The 21,075-nt window shown below is 51.3% G+C and overlaps 1 protein-coding gene across 1 annotated transcript; it reads right to left on the bottom strand.

Moving 5' to 3' along the window:
- Nucleotides 1–2,729: 2,729 nt before the first annotated feature.
- On the bottom strand, nucleotides 2,730–18,427 carry UBE2D4 (ubiquitin conjugating enzyme E2 D4). The gene is made up of 7 exons (XM_090286950.1): nucleotides 18,273–18,427; nucleotides 16,220–16,283; nucleotides 13,438–13,469; nucleotides 13,269–13,346; nucleotides 7,533–7,638; nucleotides 6,471–6,564; nucleotides 2,730–3,491 (listed from the first exon to the last, which is right to left on the bottom strand). The coding sequence occupies exons 1-7, from the start codon at nucleotides 18,294–18,296 to the stop codon at nucleotides 3,446–3,448; spliced, it is 444 nt and encodes a 147-aa protein (XP_090143076.1). The 5' UTR covers nucleotides 18,297–18,427; the 3' UTR covers nucleotides 2,730–3,445.
- Between the last annotated feature and the right edge of the window lie 2,648 nt (nucleotides 18,428–21,075).

Here is a 21,075-nt window from a genome sequence, read left to right as displayed (position 1 = left end):
AGTGGAGTCCAGGAAACAAATGCCTCGCACCGGAGACTAACAGCGGCAGCAGGCGGGCGGGCTGGCATCCCCACCCCGGTCTGCGACGCAGGTTGCAGGGGCTCGTGTCCCTGCCAGGACGGGGCTCAGGAGCGCCGAGGTCCCCCGTCACTCGGCAGGAGGAGGGCTCTTTCCGGCCACCTAACCGTCCATGAGGCCTCAGAGGGCGCCTTGCCCAATGAGGGTCTCCGCCCCTAGGTGTAGCCTGAAGCCTCTGCCCCAGCTTCCTGCTGTCAAGGGCCCTCACAGCAAGGAGCCAGCAGAAGCCCGGAGGGAAGGGAACACACTGGCAGTGGGGGTTTGAAGTTTCACTACAACTTGGCTGACATGTTAACGCAAAGATGTCAACAATCCACCAGTCCCTCCTGATTCCCGGCGAAGGCCTGCCCTGCTGCACATCTGTCACTCAATGCACCCCTCGCCTCTGCCTGAACAGGGTGGGAGTGGGGGTCTGGGAGAAGGGGTGGAAGGAGACATTTTAAGGAAAAGTGAGAACCACTATCTGGTCTGATAGGAGGTTTTGCAGATTCTTTATAGCTTTGTGATTTTATTAATAAAATCTGTCAGCGGGAAAACCTGGGTGCTGGGGACAAGGCCAGCAGACAGGCCAGGGAGAACAGGACAGTAGGTGAGGGAGCGCGCCCACCGCCCCGGGTGCTGCCTGCTATGCCCTCCACTATTCAGAGGACTGGCATCCATGACTAGATCTGATCCAGGCCCAGCCCTTATGCAGCATGGCTGGGAGGAAGCATGTCACAGTGACAAGAGGCACAGGAAGTAGGGGCTGGCGGGCAGGAGAGGCAAGAGGCCCATGCTGATCTTGAGGCTTCTTTGCCCCCTGCTGGGTGCCAGAGGCAGACCTCAGGCCAGGCCTGTCCTGCAAGCACCTCTCTGGCACTTAAGGGTACTGTCTCCTGAATTTCAGACAGAAACCTGCCCTTCCTTGTGCTCCTGCAGTGAGGCGGTGTGGACACAGTCTCAGCCCTGAGCTGCCAGGCCTGGGACATTTGTATCCTGGCATTTTATCCCTGGTCGGGAGATTTAGCCCCTTTGCCATATTCTTGGAACTCTGGGGTCTTCCTGGAGCCTGACAAAGCGTGAAGATCTCAGCACTGTCCAGCAAACCCGGGCACTCCTGGCCACAGTTAACAGTCATTTCTTCACGGTGGACCAACTACTTAAGATCACATCTCTCCCTGATGTCTCTGGCCCAGAGAGAAAGGCCACATCACCCACAGTTGGCTTTCTGCACCTGTTGCTGTCCAGTTGCCCACCTAAGACTCGCCTTGGAAACACGACGTCTGCACACGCAGGTTAACGTGGGAGCTCCCACACCACAGTGCATCCTGAAATACGGTTTTCAATCTAAGAAGCTCGTTCTTCAGGCTGACAACCAGGTGGGTTTCTCAGGGGGAGACAGTCCCGGGGATTTGCCGGGAGCAGGCTTGTCCAAAGGGGCTGCAGGTACAGAGCCCAGCTCGGGCTGGCAAAGGGCCCTGACAATTGACACTGGGATTTCACTCTCCTACCATGTGTCTCCTACAGAGAGGACAGGCATGGGGAAATTTGGACTGTACTCAGGAAATTCATCAGCTTCTGGGAGTCATAAACTAGTACACTTCAAGGACACCACAGCCTCAACCCCAGCTTGGGATGGGATTTTCGCTTCAGGCCTCTGACTTGTCCCTGAAATGTGATCCTGCTCCACCTCACCATGCTTTGTGACACTTGGCTGCCAGGTGCACTGTGACCACTGTCCGAGAGACTTCCCAGGGGACATGCTAATGGCCTTCTCCCTGTTTATGAAGGTTTAACATTTTGTTTAAGCAAAGACCAAAAGGGGTGGCAGAGACGAAAATTAAAAAGGCAGTCATCACCATGGTGACAGGCAGGGAACAGGGCCCATGGAACCCCAAAAGTAGCCTATGGTATCAGGGTCTTAAATGGGGACCCCATAAAGGAAATGCAGACCGAGCTCAGGCTGCTGCCTGGGAGACCTTAGCAGTGAAGCTGTGGACAGTTCAGCTCCCAGAGCAGGTGGACCTCCTGTGACATCGTTCCTTCATCTGCCTGCAGAGGCCCCGCCCTGTTGGGCCATTCAGAGGCAGAATTCCATACTGTGTCCCCTGTCCCTACTCACCTGAGTGTTACTCCCATGGCTGTCCTGGAAGGGGACCACTTAAAAAAGGCCAGGTCAGCCCTTGCTGGTGTGGCTCAGTGGATTGAGTGCTGGCCTGCAAACCAAAGGGTCGCCGGTTCGATTCTAGGTCGGCACAGGCCTGGGCTGCAGGCCAGGTCCCCAGTTGGGAGCACAGGACAGGCCACCACACATTGGTGTTTCTCTCCCTCTCTTTCTCTCTTCCCCTCTCTCTAAAAATAAATAAAATATTTTAAAAAATAGAAAAGACCAGGTCAGATTTGACTTTGGAGGTTTGAAGCCCCTCAATTTCCCTCCCTCTTGGGAGGTTTAGTTAGAATAATCCACCTGCCCTTCTAGCTAAACTAATCTCAAAGCTTCAGACTCTGACGGTAACCCCTAAAATGTGCTGCTTCAGAAACCCAAGAGGAGGGCAGTCATTCACTCAACAGGCTGTTCTAATTCAACTTTCCAAAGAACACGTTAAAAGTTTCCATATCTTCTGTTCTGCCTGGAATAAGAAATGTAGAATTAAATGCCAGTTATTGTTCAGGGTTATGAGTGAATCACATTTTTATTAGCATCTCAAAGTCTGCCCCTGCCCTTGTGCTCTGGTTTGTGGTGGCTCACACTGGGCTTAGGGCAGGCTCCGAGGGGGGAGGGGGGCGGTGACAAACCTCTTCATGTGGAAAAGCAAACCCCAATCTCTGCAGGTCTGGTCGCCTCTCCTGGGGTGTTCTTTGCTGTCTGTCCTGACATTCTGTGTGCTGCTGCCTGGTGGGGGGACGCCAGCACCACAGAGGGACACTGTCCCAGTGACACTGCTCATGACTCCCAGGAGCCTCCCAGGGTGAGCGGAGAACCCCTGGGACAAGGTCTGCAGGAGATGGTGGCTGCTCTGCAGGGACTCCCAGGTTGGCTCTGAGATCCAGAGATGAGGGCCAGGCGGAGGCCTGGGTGGTACCATAGCAAGGGGCGCCGCCTGAGACCAGCAGGGGAGGTGCCCGGCACACTGTCCCTCCATGAGACCAGCAGTGAGTTGGGGTGCAGGGACTGATTCCAGTGTGGCCAGGAAGGCTGCAGATCATAACAGTGACTACTAATTTGGCATCAAAGATGTGATGTTGTCAAAGCCACAGTGGCTGAGCGTGGCACCAACATGCTGCAGTTGGAGAGAGTGTGGCCAGCGTTTGTTTGAAGCAGAGAGGATGCTCTGGGAGTGGCTCAGTTTCACGGAAGGACCTCTTGGCTGTGAAACCTCCAAGGCACTTACATAGCATATTTCTGTGTCCACTCTCTTGCTAGTTTGTTGTACCTGGAAGGAAAAAGCAGAGGGGGTGACACCCTCATTCAGTATGGCCACTTCCTCGCACATAGCATAGAGAACAGAACTAATGCAGGGGCCTGCTGCTTCGTCTTGGCAAACATGGAGGACTAATGAGTGAGCAAAATAAAGCTGCCTGGCGCAGGGATGTAAACCCCTAACTTGGTGAGTCCTGATGCTTCTCCATAACTGTCTGCTACAGAAGACTCGGGAAACCGCCGAACCTCCTCTCTTCCTCTCTCCTGTCCTACAACATGGAGGAGGAGCATCAGGAAGACATACACGGAGGTCAGCTAGGAGCAGCCCAGACTGCCCGGCACACAGTCCCCAGCACAGAGACTTTGGAGCCTCCCAACCAAGAGCCAACCTGGTGCCCAGGGAGGGCTGGGGAAGTGTGTGCGTTCATGGCCCTTACTGTACTGAGGTCTGGTGCTGTGAAATCGTAAGACAGATTTTCTGCCACAGAGGGCAATGAAAAAACCACTTTTGGTATGTCTGAAGTATCCCATAATAAGTGTTAAATAAATACCGTTTATAATCTAGTTAATTAAAAATAACTGTCATTCTGGAAAGCTCAGTGAGGGAAATAATGACATTTATACAGCTTTCTAGATTAATGTAAGTTGGAAAAACCACTTTCTATTCTAATCTCTTCAGATATGAAAGAATTAGTAAACTAACAGACTCTCTGGACACGTTCTTTAAAAGAACCAGCAGTTGCCACTCCCCGGCCCGCTGCACCACCCACTGAGACCCAGCGCTGCTCCCAGGCCGGGTCCCTCCTCCCCACACTGCCGGGGCTTCACCCTCAGAGCGATGCCCTGGGCTCCCGCGCCAATGACTGCCTGGTCTAATGGTTCCTACAGTTCTGGCTCTGGTCATTAGTGTTTAAACAGAGAGTGGAGGAGGCCAGGATATACAATGGGGTAAAGACAGTCTCTTCAATAAGTGGTGTTGGCAAAAATGGACAGATACATACAAATAATGAAATTAGACCACTTTGTTATACCACATACAAAAATAAACTCAAAATAGATTAAAGACTTAAATGTTAGACCTGAAACCATAAATTCCTAGAAGAAAACATAGACAGTTAACTTTGACATGGCTCTCAGCAATATATTTTTGGATATATCTCCCTGAGCAAGGGAAACAAAAGAAAAAACGAACAAATGGGACTACATCAAACTAAAGTTTTTGCACAGTGAAAGAAACCATTGACAGAACAAAAAGACAACCTACTGAATGGGAGAAGATATTCACCAATGCTACAGCCAATAAGAAACTCATACAACTTCGGCGTCGGCGTCGGCGTCGGCGTCGGCAGCCATCCGTCTCAAGAGACGATGGTGTAGCTTCTCAAGAGTCCATCTGCACCGCTGAGAATGGCCGTGCAGTCCGACTCGGGAGTGACACGGTATCTGTCTCCTCCCGTGTCAAATCGACATCTTGCGATGACGCTGGAGCGTCCTCTCCAGTGAAGCCGAAGCTACAGAGCCTGGGCAGGGTGATATGGAGGGTCTGCTGTTGCCCATGCAGCAGACCCCCCCCTCTCTTCGCAGCTGAAGGGTCCAAGGGAAAGACGGAGTCAATACAGCTTGGCTTCAGGTGCGCCGCAGGAGTTGCCGGTGTTGACTACAACGTCAAACCGCCTTAGGGACTCCGGCTCCGGATTTTCTGTCGGGGTTTACTCCCTTAGCCTTTCCCCTGAAGAGGTATGCCACAAGGCAGCGGAGGTTTTTTGGAGTCAGAGTTTTCCTTCTCTGATGTGCCCTGACTGGAAGATCGAACCAGCGACACTTAGCTCGCAGGCCGACGCTCAATCCACTGAGCCAAACCAGCCAGGGTTCATACAACTTAACACCAAAAAAACAAACAATCTAATTTAAAAATGGGCAGAGGACCTGAACAGACACTTCTCCAAAGAGAACATACAGGTGGCCAACAGACATGAAAAAATGCTCAACACCACTAATCACCAGAGAATTGCAAATAAAAACCAAAATGAGATATCACCTCACACCAGTCAGAATGGCCATCATCAATAAGTGAACAAAAAGTGCTGGCGAGGATGTGGAGAAAAGGGAACCCTAGTCCACTGTTGGTGGGAATTCAGACTGGTGCAGCCACTGCTGAAAATAGTATGAAGGTTCCTTAAAAAATTAAACATAGAGCTGTCATACAATCCAGCAATTTCACTTCTGGGTATTTATCCAAATAAAACAAAATTACTAATTTGAAAAGATACACGTAAGCACCTCTACGTCCACTGAAGCATTATTCACAGTTGCCAAGCTACGGAAACAGCTCCAGTGTCCCTCAGTGGATGAGCGGGTGAAGAGGGTGTGGTTTATGTCCCATGGAACACTACTTGGCCGTAAAAAATAATGAAATCTTACCATTTGCGACAACATTGATGGAACTGGCAGGTATTATGGTAAATGATATAAGCCAGAAAAAGAAAGACAAATACTGTATAATCTATATTTGGAAACTTAAAAAAAAGAATAAACAAAACAAACAACAACAGAGGGTCGGTCAGTAAAGCAGCAGCAGGCTGCTGACAGCTGAGCCTCAATCTGGAAACTGACCTCAGTGGTGTTCCCGCCTCGACTGGCCTCCGCCTCACCCCGGCCTGCTCTGGCTCACCCTAAAAACTTTAGAGTTTAATCCAGAATTTTCTTGTTAGATTCTTCTGAGTCCATTCTAGGCTGACCACTCACTTTGCTGACCTCAAGGTCAGGCTTGGCGATAACATTTTAGGGTTCGGTACCAGCAGCTGATGAGCTGCCAAGGAGGATGAACTGCTTTGATCTCCTCCCTTCTCAGAGCCAAAGGGTATGTTCCTGAGAGAGCCGGGCGTCTGAGCCCAGGGACACCCGCAGCGCAGCCCTGGTACCAGCAAGAAGAGGTCTACCAGCTTGGGGCAGGTACCACCGAGGTGTAAAGGAGCCCAAGGGGGGTGCATACTTCTCTCTGTTGGCCTTGTAGGTGTGGGCGATCTCTGGCATCAGAGGGTCGTCAGGGTTGGGGTCGCAGAGCAGGGCACAGATGGACGAGAGCACTGGGAAGAGAAACAAAGCTGGGTCAGCCACGAGGCTGCCAGTCGCCCTCGGTCTGGGGAACCCCCAACTCAAGCTCTCGCTGATGGAGCCAGTGTCTTCCCTTCAACATCCCACCTGAATGATTCTGACCGATGCCCAACAGTCATGAAAGTCTTCACTTTGCTCTAACAGCAGTTGCCTCCTGCATAGGGAACCTGCTGTCGCCACACACCTTTGGTGTTTGTCCCAGGGGCCTGCTTGCTAAGCAAGAAATGGGGACTCTCAGATGAGTGGTGGGCAGCCCTCCCTTACCCTGTCCTGCCAGCATCCTGTGTCCTGCCCCTCCCCTCGCGGGCGCTGGAAGCTCTGCCACCCACCCCCCACCCCCCCAACCCCGCTGCTTGTCTCTTGGGCTCTGGGCCCGGTTTCTCTGAGACAGATGTTTTCACCATCTCACCCACCCCACTGACAGAACATTCACACCATTTACATCGAGGTTCAGCCCTTCCCTTCAGAAGGAATATCTGCATTTCTGAAGCCCCGCTAAGACTGGTGTCTTTACCCTCTGCAGAGACCTGTGTTCATCACACTGTTGGGGGGCGAATTCTCCAAGATTGTGAGGCCCCCGGGGATGGGTGTGGGGGAGGCCTGCGTCTCCTTCCTTCAGGACTAGCTCACAATCCGTGTTGGATAGATGACCAAATGCAGTGTTTGCCTTTCTCATTTCTAGAGAAACATGTTCATGGGACCAGTATTCTCTTCTTGTGCCCAAGAAACAGTCTGGCTGGAGCCCCCACAGCAACTGACCCGTGTGGACATGGTTGGGTGGGGACGGGATCACCACGCCCTCTCCTAGGAACTGTGGGCAGCTGCCCACTCTCTCTGAGCCTGTTTCCTCCCAGGGACGTGGGGGCCGAAGCTCTGCTGTGAGAGCCACAGCAGGGGACAGGGCCTGCGAGGCGCGTCAGAGGCTGGCACACATGCCTACCTTTGGACATTGTCAGTGATGGAGACCACAGGGACTGCAGGACATCGAGGCAGATGTGGCCATTGCTGTTGATGTTGGGGTGGTAAATTTTGGTCGTGAAAGCAACCTGCAGAGATGAGAGACCCCAAGTCAGGGTACAGGGACATTCTAGACAGTGTCCATCTGGAAAGTGAACCAAGTGAGGCAGAAGCAGGTGCTGCTGGGCTGTTATCTGGCTCCGCACAGTCCTGGGGGAGCTGGGCCCCCACCCTGACACCCACACAGGTAGGGGCAGCCCCACAACCCTTTCATTCCAAACATGGGGGACTGACACCCCCCGCAAAGCAGTGGCTCTGAGGAGCAACAAGAAGGGCAGTAGCAGTACTGGAGATCTCCTGAGGAACGGGGCGCAGACTGGATGGTGCATGATGGGCGCCGTTATATTGTTATCGACAATATCTGGCATGCCTGAAACAAGTTAGAATAACACAGGTTCTCAAGACCTTAGTGTGGAATATGGGGGGAGGAAGGCTGTGTGTATGTGAGGTTTATCAACTGTTACCAAATGATTTTCCAAGGAAGCGCCCGACTTCCAAAGCATCTCCGACAGTATCTGCCTTATTCTTCAATATCTCTAGCAAAGAAGTTCACACAATCTTGCCAGATTCCCTGGCAAGGAATACAGTCAGAATTCATGCAAAAACATCAACCTATTGTATCTTCTTCTCCTATGGAAGGAGATTTTTAAAAGACAGAAACACCTTCCTCCGCTGTCAAGAGTCTCCTGTCCTGTGGCTATGACCCCAGCGCACAGCACTACAGCCTCACCTCAGTAACAGCCACTCTTTTCACTCTGTCCCTGTGCAGTTGGGATCCTGAAAACACCCAACAGACATACAGGACTCCAGCCTGTTTAACAAAGATCCTCAAGTGCTCATGTGCCGATGACAGAGAGAAGCCGGAAAATTAGGACTTTATGAGACCGCAGGGAAAGGACAGGGGTGGGTTAGAGATCAAGAAGCAGGCTTTTTCAACCAAACCCCTGGAAGGGCAGGTGTACTCAAATCTGGCAGAGCTATTTTAGCATCTGTCCCCCTGCCCAGCACACCCCTCTCCCCTGTCCAAACCTGGCAAGGTCTCTAAAATCCTGACCACATTTAACCATGATTTAAAATACTAAGGCACCAAGTGACCTCTGGTGACAATGCTGGGGCAGAGCTGTGGTTGGGGAGCCCTGAGGGGCTTCATCACTCAGCTCAGATACAAGGTGCACACAGGGCCAAGGGTGTGACTCAAAGTCAGCCATCAAGGCCACCTCAGGGTAGTGAGACGCAGCATGACCCTGAGCTGTGGGGCCCTGGCACGGACTCAGGACTTCCATGTGAGTCTTGCCAGAATGCATAACCTTAGTCCAGCCCTGAGAAAACATCACCAACCCAAAATGAGCGATGCTTGGCAACATAACTGGTGACGACTCCTCACAAGCATCAAGGTCATAAAAGCCCAGGGAAAACTGAGGCAGACTGTGAAGGTGAAGGAGCCCAGACAAGGAAGGCAGGATGGATGTCAGTGCAAAGTGGTCAAACGTGACTAATGTCGTCTGTCTGGTTCAGAGCACTGTGGCCAACACTGATCTCCTGGACTGGACAGTTGCCCTCCAGGAATGAAGAGGCTGACTTCATGGAAAGCTAGAGAGGGATGTATGAAAATTGCTATTTTTGCAATTTTCTCTAAGTCTAAATTAATTCAAAATAAAAAGTTTTTAAAATATAGGCGGATGCATTCCATGATTCTTGGGTTACTTGGTTTATGCTAGCCATGGAAAGCTATCAAAACAGTTTCATGCTTATACCAAGGAATTAAATCTGATCCTTAATATTAGATATTTTGCCAGTAAGTCTACGAATAAGCGATTATTGGGAGCCAGTCACACAATTTGAAAATAAACGTTAGTCTCCATTCTGCGACGACCAAAGAGTCACTGCGGAACCTTTTTGCAAGTATGAATGGCTAGATCTGATCCATGAACAATCCGTTTTAGATGGTTTAGAATTACTGGTCTCTTGTCTTAAATCAGAGGGAAAACAACTGAGCACAAATTTGCAGTCTTTAGAACAGTTTGTGAAAATATGGTATAAAGATGTTTTCTTGTTATTTTAAATACTGTACAGAACTATTAGTGCATTTTTGCAAAACCTTAAAAATTGCTCTAAATATTAACAGTAAGTATATCAAGCAACACAATGTCTTTGGTATATTAGACTTTTGCTCTTCATGTATCTGTAATTTCATTTCCTTTTTAAATGTAAAAGTTTGCTTTTGTTACAACTACTTTTAAATTCTTCAGTGCTAACCTGTTGTACATCAACAAAAGAATATGCCTTGTTGGAGGATAATGTCCTTTCTTAGATTGTGACTGTAGTCATCCCTGTTCGGTTCTTAGTTTTTTATAAAACAGAATGCAATTTAAAATTCCCTTCCCATGGAGGTGTATACAAAACATCATATCACAAAATGGAAGTTTCTATTTAATGAGATGCTTTACACTGTAATTTTTTGTTTTTTGTTTTTTAAAGTTACATTTAGATCTATTCTGAAGCAGTTCATTTTTAACAAATAAGATGTTAAATGTAAAAAAAAAAAAAAAGGCTGACTCAGAGAAGACTCCTGGTCAAGAAGGCGGAGTAGGTAAACACTGTGCTCACCTCCTCCCACAACCACATCAAAATTACAACTAAATTATAGAGCCACCGCCCTTGAGAGCCACCTGAAGACCAGCTGAACAGAACTCCTACAACTGAGGATATAAAGAAAAAACTACACAGCGATTGGTAGGAGGGGCACAGACGCAAAATGAGCTGGTCCACACCCACATGTGGCAGATAGGAATGGGGCTTCCTCCTGAGGAGCGAGAGGTCCCAGTCTCATACCAGGACCCCCAGCCTGGAGCACCTGTGCCAGGAAGAGGAGTCCCCACAACAGCTGGCTGTGACACGCGCCGGGGACTCCATCCAGGTGAGATGGGGGCTGCTGTGGACCCAGGAGTCCCCTTCAAGGGCCCCAAGCACAGACCCACCCAGTCACAAAGACTGGCTCTGAGCTCCAGAGAAAGGGCAGCAGCTCTGGCTTCAGGGCAAGAGCTGGAGGGGCAGTTCTCACTGGGACTAAAGTGCCGGGGGAACCCATTGTTCCTTTGCTCAGCCCTCCCCCACTCAGCCAGCAGCAAATATGAGTCTCCATTAACCTGGCTAACACTGCTGTCACCCCGCCCTGGTGATTCCCTGAGACCCCGCTCCAACCAGTTCCTGCTCCTGGCCCAAACCTCTTTCAGGGGCCAATCCACACAAGCCTGGCCAGCACTGCAGACTCTCCCAAATTCTCTTAATGATTCGCAAACCCAAACGAGCTACAAACATAGCGTGGTATATATGAAGCACATGGAAACCGCAAACCGAAAGTATGCAAGAGATATACAGGAAATAAAGGAAAAGGCGTCCAAACACAACCCTACAGAAAGTCATCAACGTAAAAGACAAAGAGAGAGAGTAAGAAAGGAACAGAAAAAAACTACATAAACAATCAGAAAACAAGTAAAATGGCCAGAACTACAGGCCGTGGCTGGGTAGCTCAGTTGGTTAGAGTGTTGTCCCGATAGCCAGTGGCAGGTTTGATCCCTGTCAGGCACACACAGGAGTCAACCAATGAATGCATCAACAAGTGGAACAACAAATCAATGTTTCTCTCTCTCTTACTTCTTCTCTATGTAAAATCAATAAATTAAAAACAAATTTAAATGGCCATAACTACATACCTATCAACAATTACTTATATGTAAATGAACTGAATGCTCCCATCAAAGGAAAAATGGACGTACATAAAATGGAGTATTCCGTGGCCTAGGGTTTTTTAAAATATACTTTAAAAAAAAATTTTATTTATTTTCAAGAGAGTGGAAGGGAGGGAGAGAGATATCAACGTGAGACAGAAACATTAACCGGTTGCCTCTCACACATGCGCTGACCGGGAATCAAATCCGCAACCTTTTGCTTTGCAGGGTCACGCCCAACCTAGTGAGTCAGGATTCCTAGGGAGTTTTTTGCTAAGAAATGAGTCAGGCAAAGAAAGTCAAATACCTATGACTTCATTTTATATGTGGAATGTAAAAAACAAGATAAATGAACCAACCAAACAAAAACCAGTCACAAGACACAGGGATCACACCGAGGGTTGCCAGATGGGAGGGTATTGCGGGGCTGGGTGACAAAGGTGAAAGGATTGAGAGGGACAGATTGCTTGGTGGTTACAGAAGAGCCACAGCGATGGAGGGCCCAGCACAGGGAACAGAGTCAATGGTATTGTGATAACTAAGTGTGGTGCCAGGCGGGCACTGGGTGTATCAGGAGAAACATTCGTAAATTATGTAAATGTCTAACCACTACACAGTACATGTGAAACTAATACAGTATTGAATGTCAACTGTAATTGAGAAAATTTTTTAAACAATCGGCTGGTGCATTAGTTTCCTCATTCACAGCCAGAATTGATATTTTTATTTAAATATAAGAGTGACAATATATACATGGCGGGGCAAAAGTAGGTTTACAGCTGTGAGTGCGCAAACCAAGTTTATTCTTATACTATTATTTATTAAGTACTTTATTATTTTTGATATGAACAACTGTAAACCCACTTTTGCCCCACCCTGTATTGGTGTATGCAGACAAAACCTGGAGGAATGTATAGCAGGTTGTTAGCTGTAGTCTTCTCTATGGGCAGGTTTATAGGAGACTGATTTCCACCTGCACACTACTTCTCCAATGTCTTAATTTTAAAACAATCAACTTACCAGTTTTGCAATCAGGAAAATAAACAACTTAAAGTGATGTGAACCCACACACACTGCTGTGTCCAGCTCTGACCTGCAGCCTCTCTTGTTGGCTCCACCATGAAGCACTCAGAATCTGCCTCTTCTCCCCAGCCCCATGGACCCCCCAGCTGTCACCTCCATCCTGCCCAGCCTCCACCTCAGAGCATAACTCCTTGGGTGCCTCTGGCCTCCTCCCACTCCGTGATCCCTGACATGCTCAGGGTGACCCCCCGGCACCTCCCACGCCCCGCCGCTCTGTGCTGCTCCTCAGCATGGGCCACCAGACAGGACCGCTTCCTGACGACGCAGGACTCCTCAGGGTTGGGCTCTGCTCCAGGCTTTCAGCGCCTGGCATGTGGTGGGCAGCAGCCCCACTGGGCCAGGAAGGTGAAGCCTGTCCCTCCCTTCTCCCTCCTGTTGGTGGCACTGTCTTCCCTCTGAGACTCCACTGCTGGGCTGGAGTGTGTATGAAGGGAGGTGACTTGCCAGGGTCCTACTGAAATTCAGGGGTCTTGTGCACTGTAGGGTAAGAGCAGCACTCCTGGGCTCCACCTACTAGAAACCAGCAGCAACTCCCCCACCCATCCCATTTAAACCCCATATATCCCAGGACATTGTCCAATGTACCTGGGGCAGGGGCTAAGAACTCGTGTCCCAGCCTGAGAGGGATGCAGAGAAAGGGGCCAGAGTCAGCTACAACCATGAAGAACACTGTTCAACCATGGCTTGAAGGGGAGGACCACACCGCAGAGACTGACTGGAGTCCAGGGCATAATGTTCAGGGGGCTGTGACCGTGCAGGTGGGCAAGGGCCCTCAGGAGAAGTCCATGTGCAGCTTTCTGCACCAGTGACCACAAAGGCCCCTCTATCACACTCTGACCCGTTCTCACCTTTGGGGGTTTGAATGGATAATCTGTAGGAAAGTGGATGTTCAGGAAGAAAATGCCTCCTTGGTAAGGACTGTCATTCTGGAAGGACAAGACACAGAAGGCAGATTAGTGCACACAGAAGCATCCAGAGAGGAAGTGAACGGCGTGGCACTCAGCAGCTACTACCTACCGGGCCCGTGATGGAGACCTGCCAGCGAAACCCTGCAAGACAAAAGAGAGGTGAACATCAGAGACTCCCCACAAAGTGTCTTCTCCACTCCAGGAGCCGCTCCTGACACAAGTGCAGCCCAGGGGCCCCCAGACGTGCCAAGACTCCTAGGCTCCCAGGAGGCCTGTGCTCACAGTTAACGGTTTATTACTGGGAAGGCTGCAGATTAGCATCAGCAGAGGGAAAGGCTCGCAGACACATCCAGAAGGAGCCCGCCCAGAGGCAGAGCTTCCACTGGCCTCTCCTCTGGAGTCAGGATGTGTCACCATCCTGGCATTGATGTGTGACAATGTGCAGCGTCCTAGCCACTGGGGAGGCTCCTCAGTCAGCATGACTGGTACATGGACCACCCATGTGACTGATTTGAGTGTCCAATTCCTCTGGAGTGACCCAAAGCCCCCGCTGGAAACCACATGGCTGGTCTGTCTAAATCACGCTGTTCGTGTGGTCAAAACCTCGGGACAGCAGATAGTCCTGTCAGGTAGTATGTCTTAGAGATCATGGCTTTTATCCCAGAGGCTGAGGATATAAAAGCCAGACCTTTTGTGACAGAATTAAATTCTTTACTACAAAAGTGCCAGTAAACTAGTCCACTCTTCTTTATGCACAGAATTAAGCCTTAGGTAGGCTTCAGCCATTTCCGTTACCTTCTATATATCTTACACTCCCTCCTTCTTCTTTGGGTTCATTCTAAAGCCCCCTGCCAAGGGTCTCTTTTCAGGAGCCAGCGCCCATGGCCCTGAAGCCTTGATGGGCCACCCTCCATGGTGTCTTCTCCCACACCAACCCTGGCAGTGCCCATGGTTTGGGGACTTGGTGACAGGCCAGGATAAGCCTCTGTCTCCCTTCTCTTCTCTCTGTCTCTTCTTTAAATCCTCAGGCAAGGACATTTTTTCATTGCTTTTAGAGAGAGAGGGAGGGAGAGAGAGAAGCATCGACTGGTTGCCTCCCATACACACCTGGACCAGGGATCAAATCTGTGACCCTTGGGCTCCAACCAACAGAGCCACACTGGCCAGGGCTTCCCTTCTCTTGCTGCACTTCATGCCTGGTGCTCTCTCTGGCATCTCAGGCTACTTCTACTGCTCTACCCAGCCCTAGAGAAACTCTTGTGCACTCAGCAAGGCTGGCCTTGGGGGGATGGGGGGTAATGACTTACCTCTAGGCTCCCGGAACAATTATTTGTCTTTGTGCAAAGTGCCTACTTGCCCACTGAGTGGGCTGCTGAGACCACCTGAAGGATGTGTTACTCTCCAGGGAATTCTGTCTTACGGCTCTGTGATGGTAGAAATATCCCGAAGTTTCTGACCGGTCCTGGGTTCCTGCCACCTGTTCAAATATCCCACAGGCTCTCCCTTGACAGCACGACAAGAAATGGCCAAGGCATGAGGAGGGGTGAGAGCAGTGACTACAGGGTAGGTTTTCCAGAGTCCTAGAGGTACTCCAAGGCAGTCAAGGCATCTCAGGACCTCTCTCAATACTTCATAAAAATGGTACACAAGAGCACACCTTTACCTGCAACAAGGCTGCCTGAGCTGACCAAAGCATCACTTCTTTTGCTTTTGACTTTTTTTTTTTTTTTTTGCCAACTCATGCTAATTATTAGCTGTGGTTGGCAGGTAGATATCTTTCCCTAATAATACTATAGAATGGAATCCCTTATTAAATGGTTTTGATAATTAACATATTAGAGAATGGAAACCCGTATTAGAGACCATAGAGAAGTAGATAATAAAGGTGGTTCCTTCTGGTAAATAAGTCGGTAGCCTCTGGTCCATTCACTTGAACTTCTGAGGGCTGTGTGGGGCTAAGCAGGGCTTGGGGGTACAATCAGAAGAGAAGGCCCCAAAAGAGAGGAGGAGAGAAGAAATTGCTAGGGTTGCTTGCCCACACGAAGGCATGAAATAGGCCCAAAGGTTAGCTGTGTCCAAGGCTGTATACAGCTCATCTGTGGAGGTGCCGAGCAGGGAGGGGGGCCTGGCCGCCTTCCAGGAACGATGCTGCCTCCTGCACGGGTCAGAACTTCTTTCCTTTCCATGGCTGAACAGTCTGCTGTTGTACGCCTCTACCACATCTGCTCACTCGTTCTTCTGTGGATGGGCAGTTAGGCCCTTGGGTGACTGTGAACGGTGGTGCAATGCATATTGGCACACGAATCCTGTGTGAGTTCCTGTTTCCAAGTCTTTGTGTCCGTGGAGGACACCACCCCTCCTTGACACGTCTCGCAATGAAGATAAGGGAGAGTGGAGGCGAGGTGGGAACAGAATATGCACTTGGGGAGCCCATGTGCTGAGCAGTGTGGCCTCGGCTGGTCAGCTAGAAAGGGGAGCAGAGGGGTGGCTGGTGCTCCCTAGGAGGAGCAGAAATGGGAGCAAAGCCTAGGTGCTGCCCTCCCCCTCACAGAGGTGAGGGCCTCGCCCTGTGCAGCAGCAGGTCCTCCACAACCAACTTTGTGACCATTTTTACACCAACAACCCAAGTTTTCGTTGGTCAGAGGCACTTTGCAGAAGCCAACGTGCTTCAGGACAGGGTGGCTTTCTAGTGACCCACTGGAGGGAGGTGGTGATTTTGGGCACCATCTTGCTCGGCCAGACTATGAACTCGATGCATTTAATGAAAAAGCAATTCACGAGCAAATGAGGGAAAACAACAGGTTTTCTTAAAAAAACAACAACTGCTGGGCTAACAAGTTCAGGGGTCATGATTGAAGGCTCCTGTGATCTGGAGCCTGAAAGATACTTACAATCATCTCCCACAGGTCCTGCGGAGCACTGGGCAGGAGGATCCCTCTGCAAGTCAGTTAATTCCTAGAACACGAGAAGCAGACCCAGCGTCGGTGTGTGCGACGCTGCCCTGCACCCCACACCTCTTGGCCAGAAGGGCACTCTCCTGGTGGGAGTGGCTCCTAGGCCTCGGGAGGACGTCAGCCTGGCTAATGAACATGAGTGACCTGGGGGTCTGCTCCTGGCTCTGAGGACACCTGACAAGGAAGGTCACAAAGCAGAGAGAGCAGGGCAGAGTTCTGTACATGTGCCTCCCTTCCAGCCTCTCCTCTCACCCACTCCAGTAGAAAAGGGCAGGTTCAAGCTCTGAGCTCCCCAGTTAATGCAGGGAAGCACTCAGCCCAGAGGAAGTCCTCAACAAAGGATCCAGCTCCTGTGCTTCTACCTCTTTTTCTCCTCCCACCCGACCCACCACTGGGTGTATGGCAAGGCCCAGGCCTCTGAGCAGGAGGCTAAGGACACCCCCGTCAGTGTAGCACAGCTGCCCCACGTACCTGCGGAAGAAAAGGAATTACACCGTAACCAGATTCCCTTTATGGGATACCAACTGCTGGCCTCAATCCCCAAGTGATCCTGTCCCAGCATGAGCCTCAAAGCCCAGGCTTTAGGGCAGCGACTCTGAGTCTTCAGCCTGCATTGTACTAGCACATTTCCTAATGCGCTCCACCCTCCCAGGTCCCAGACAGATCTGGGTAAACTTCCTGGAATTTCCAGAGGTTCTAAAGCGTAGGAAGGAGGCACAGACCAAGGTCCATCAGGTGGCAGGGAGGCTCCCCAGGGTATGGAACATGCACAAAATTCAAACCTGGCTGGTGACACTCCTCCTACCTGAACAAGCCTGAAAATGAGCTCTTCCACAGAGACCCTCCCGATCCCACCTGCCATCTCGGCGGCGTGCTGACCTTCTAGCCCCCACGCCCACCCTGCTCCCTGGCCACTGAGCTTACTCCTCTCCCACTCAAATACTGGCCGTGCAGGGGTGTTTACACCACAGAAGCCAGCCATCGATACAAATCCGGGCCACGTTTTACTGGAGGGTTGGTTTGTAAACACCCACCAGTTCTCACTGGCTAACGCGTCCAAGTCGCTTGCCCTTGGTGGGCACGCATAAGCAGCATGACTAGTTGTCACAGTAGACAGGAACTTGGGCAACAACTAAGGTCACACGAGGGGACCGGAGAACGCGCTCAGAGATGCAGCGCGCCTACAGAAAGCTCCATGACGGTTCCTTTCCTCCTCGGTCTGCTCTGTGCCCTCTGTACCCCACTACCACGTGCAATGCGAGAGAAGGGCTGCCGGGGCAAGTCCTCGGGAGACCACAGGCAGAGCAGGAGCCGGGTCCCCAGGTTCCCCAACCTCCGCGCGTCCGCACGGGCGACCCCGCCCCTAGATCGCATGTCCCTCTTGAGCAGCGTGCTGAACGGTTACTAAGACAACGTTTCCTCAAAGACCATGAGTCTTTATTGATAGACTCCAATCAGCACCGAGCAGTTTAACATGCTAACTGGGATTTTAAGGAAGAACACTGTGCTTTGAAAAGTACAAGTCCACAAACACTGCGGCGCCCCCGCAACAAGACGCAGGCACCGAGGGGCGGGACAACGTCCGTGCGGCGCCAGCCCGCTGGCCCCGCCCCTCAGGCCCCGCCCCGCCGCACGTGGCGTCACATGACACAGGCCCCGCCCCCCCGCACGCCCAACGGATTTTTAAAACTTATTTATTTTTTTAGAGAGAAAGAAACATCGATTTGCAGTTCCACTTATCTGCGTACCCACTGGCTGCTCTGTAAGTGCCCTGACGGGGGACGAGCCCGCCACCTGGGCGTAAGCAGACCGCGCTCTGAGGAACCGAACCCCGGCCGCGGCCCCAACCCCGCCCCCTGAGGGCGGTGCCAGCGGCAGTCCCGCCTCCCTCCGCGGCGCCTCAGCCAACGTTCCCCGAACTGCCGTGAGGACCCTGCTGCGGGCGACGCTCGGATTCGCGGGGAGTCTTGAGGCCCGGAGGAATCCTGACCTTCTGGATCCGCTTCAGCGCCATCCTCTCCCCGCTGCCTTGGACGGGGCGGCCGGCCCAGGGCTGCCAGAGGCCCCCAGCTGCCGCCTCCCCCGCCGCCGCGCTGCGCGGCGCTGCCAGAGGGAACGGCCGCCCGCGCGGGCGCCGCGGGGCACGGTGGGCCTGTCGCCTGCGGGCCGGCGTCCGCGCGCGGGCGCCGCGGGCACCGTGGGCCTGCCTCCTGCGGGCACTAGTGGGGCGGCGGCCTCGGTCTCGGTGCCCGCCCGCGGCGCCCTCCCCGGCTGTCACGCAGTGGCCGGCAGCCCTGCCTTGAAGTTGAGTGTAAGTAAGTGTTCGCGGCCTTTTAAGCGTTTGGTGTCCAGTGTGTTCCAGCTGCTTCCGTAGGAACGGCGAGCACCCCGGGCCCGGAGGCGCGCGCGCCCAGCCCTGTGCGGGCGGCTCTGGTGCGGCCGGAAGCCGGCCGGCTCCGAACGGGTTCCCACGACCTGCAGGCGTCAAGGGCTGAGTTTTGGCCCCGGCCGGGGACCGTCAGTGTGCCGCGCGCTGAGCCGGCCGGGGTGCAGCCAGCATGTAACCGTGCGGTACGGAATGCCCGTGGGCCTCGCGGCGTCGGGTTGCGGAGGCCTGTTGCGGATGTGTGTGCGGCGGCCCTCCGGCCTCGGGCGGAGGTGTAGTCTGCGGCTGTGTCTGGCCAGGCAGGACCCGTGGGCCCCGGCATGTGTGCACTCACGACATACAGACATGGGCGCGGCCCCCAGGCGGGCCGAGGCCCTGGCTTCCACGCCCGCGTTCCTGCGACCGTACCGCTGCTTCACGAGCTGGCTCTGCAGTGTGGACCCTCCCACGCCGCACGCTGCAGGGGTGCCCTGCGGGCTGCTGTTCGCGCCCCCGGTTTCCGGCGCTGCCCCCACTGCAGGCCCGGGACTCCCGGCCGCCCGCTGTCTGGAAAGCCCCGCTTTCTCCGCCGCCCGCCGTGGCCCCGATGGAGCTCCTCTCCCTGCTACGGAGCAGCACAGAGTCCTGCTGGTCCGTGATTCATCACACCCGCGTTGTTTATACAGCTGTGCCGTCATAGAGGAAACGGCCCTAAACTTCCGTGTGTTCACATATTCCTGTAAAAATATAAGCCTCAGTTAGTGCTGGGTATCTCTGGGTGCTTCTTAAAAAAATTTTTTTTAACGTATTGATTTTAGGGAGAGACAGAAAGGGGGGCAGAGAGAGGGAAAACAGTTGATCTGTTGCTCCACCCACTTACGCATTCATTGGTTGCTCCTTGCAGGTGCCCCTGCTAGAGATGGAACCAGTAAACCCAAGTGTATACAGATGATGCTCTAAAGAAAGGAGGCACCCAGCCAGGGCTGTTGGTCGCTTCTTGTATGTACCCTGACCAGGGATCCAGCCTGCAACCTGTGCGTATTGGAGTGACACTAACCAACTGGGCCACCTGGCCAGGGCTTGAAATAATTTTAGATGTACCAAAGTGTCATAAATATAAAAAAAGATTTTAAAAATGATAAATTGGACCTCATAAAAATTTAAAACTTTTCTACTTTGAACAACACCATCAAAAAAAGCAAAAAGACACCCCACAGAATGGGAACAAGTTTTTGCAAATTATATATTTGATAAGGGTTCAGTGTCTAGAATACTTAAACTCTTACAACACACACACACACACACACACACACACACACACACACACACACACAAAGACCAAAAAAACTGGGCAAGAGATCTGAAAAAAATTTCTTCACAGAAGATGTGGAAAATGGCGATTATGCACATTAAACAAAAAAGGTTAACTTCGTTAGTCATTAGGGAAACGCGAATCAAAGCTGCAGTGAGATACCATTTCACGTCCTCTCCCACGGCTCTAATCAGGAGGGTGGACAATGACAGTTTTGCTGAGGATGTGGAGACATTGGAGCCCTCACACTTCCACTGGTGGGAATATAAAATGGTGCAGCTACTTTGGAAGATTTTGACAGTTCCTTAAAAAGTTAAACAGAATTATATGACCTTGGGTATATACCCAAGAGAAATTAAAACATGTCTAACACAGAAACTTAAACACATGTGTTTATAAGCTGCATTATTCATTCTAGTCAAAAAGGTCAAAACAACCCAAATGTTGACTGGATAAACAAGAATGTGATATAGCAACACAATGGAATATTTTTGGCAATAAGAAGGAATGAAGTACTGCCACAGCATGGATATATTAGATTACTGGGGTTGTCATAACAAAGTAGCACAAACTACGTGGTTTAACAGAAATGTATTGTCTCATAGTTTTGGAAACTAGAAGTCTGAAATCAAGGTATTGACAGGGTGGTTCCTTCTGAGGGCCGGGAGGGGGAATCTTGCCAGCCTGTCTCTTAGCTTCTGGTGGCCTCAGGCATTCCTTGGCTTGCAGACGGTGTTCTTCCTGTGTCTTCAGTTTATCTTCACGTCTGTCTCTGTGTCCAGCTTTCCCCCTTCTTTTGGGATGCGAACGTTTTGGATTAGCCCCTCCCCCATTACCTCGTCTTACCTTGCTGTCTGCAAAGACCCAATTTTCAAAGTAATTCACATTTACAGATACTGGGGGTTAGGATTTCCAAATCCTTTGGGGTGGGCAGGGCACAATTCAATATATAACAGTGGATAAATCTTGAAAACATAAAGCTAAATGAAAAAGGCCAGTCACAAAAGGCCAAATATTGTACGATTCCATTTATAAGAAATGCTCAGAATAGGCAACTCCATAAAGACAGAAAGTAGTTTAGTAGTTGCCTAGAGCTGAGGGAGTGGGGGAATGGGT

This window comes from Furipterus horrens, unplaced genomic scaffold (assembly GCF_987537825.1).
Source record: "Furipterus horrens unplaced genomic scaffold, mFurHor1.1.pri manual_scaffold_9, whole genome shotgun sequence".
Lineage (NCBI taxonomy): Eukaryota > Metazoa > Chordata > Mammalia > Chiroptera > Furipteridae > Furipterus > Furipterus horrens.
The sequence above is the reverse complement of the archived record's forward strand: the minus strand, read 5'-3'. Positions and strand labels throughout refer to the sequence as shown.

Coding starts and splice junctions, on each gene's coding strand:
- UBE2D4 (XM_090286950.1), bottom strand. CDS start 18,296: ATGGCGCTGAAGCGGATCCAGAAG. Junction 13,347..13,437: donor AGGTCTCCATCACGGGCCCG/GTAGGTAGTAGC, acceptor TTGTCCTTCCAG/AATGACAGTCCTTACCAAGG. Junction 3,492..6,470: donor TACAAGGCCAACAGAGAGAA/GTATGCACCCCC, acceptor TTTTCCTTCCAG/GTACAACAAACTAGCAAGAG.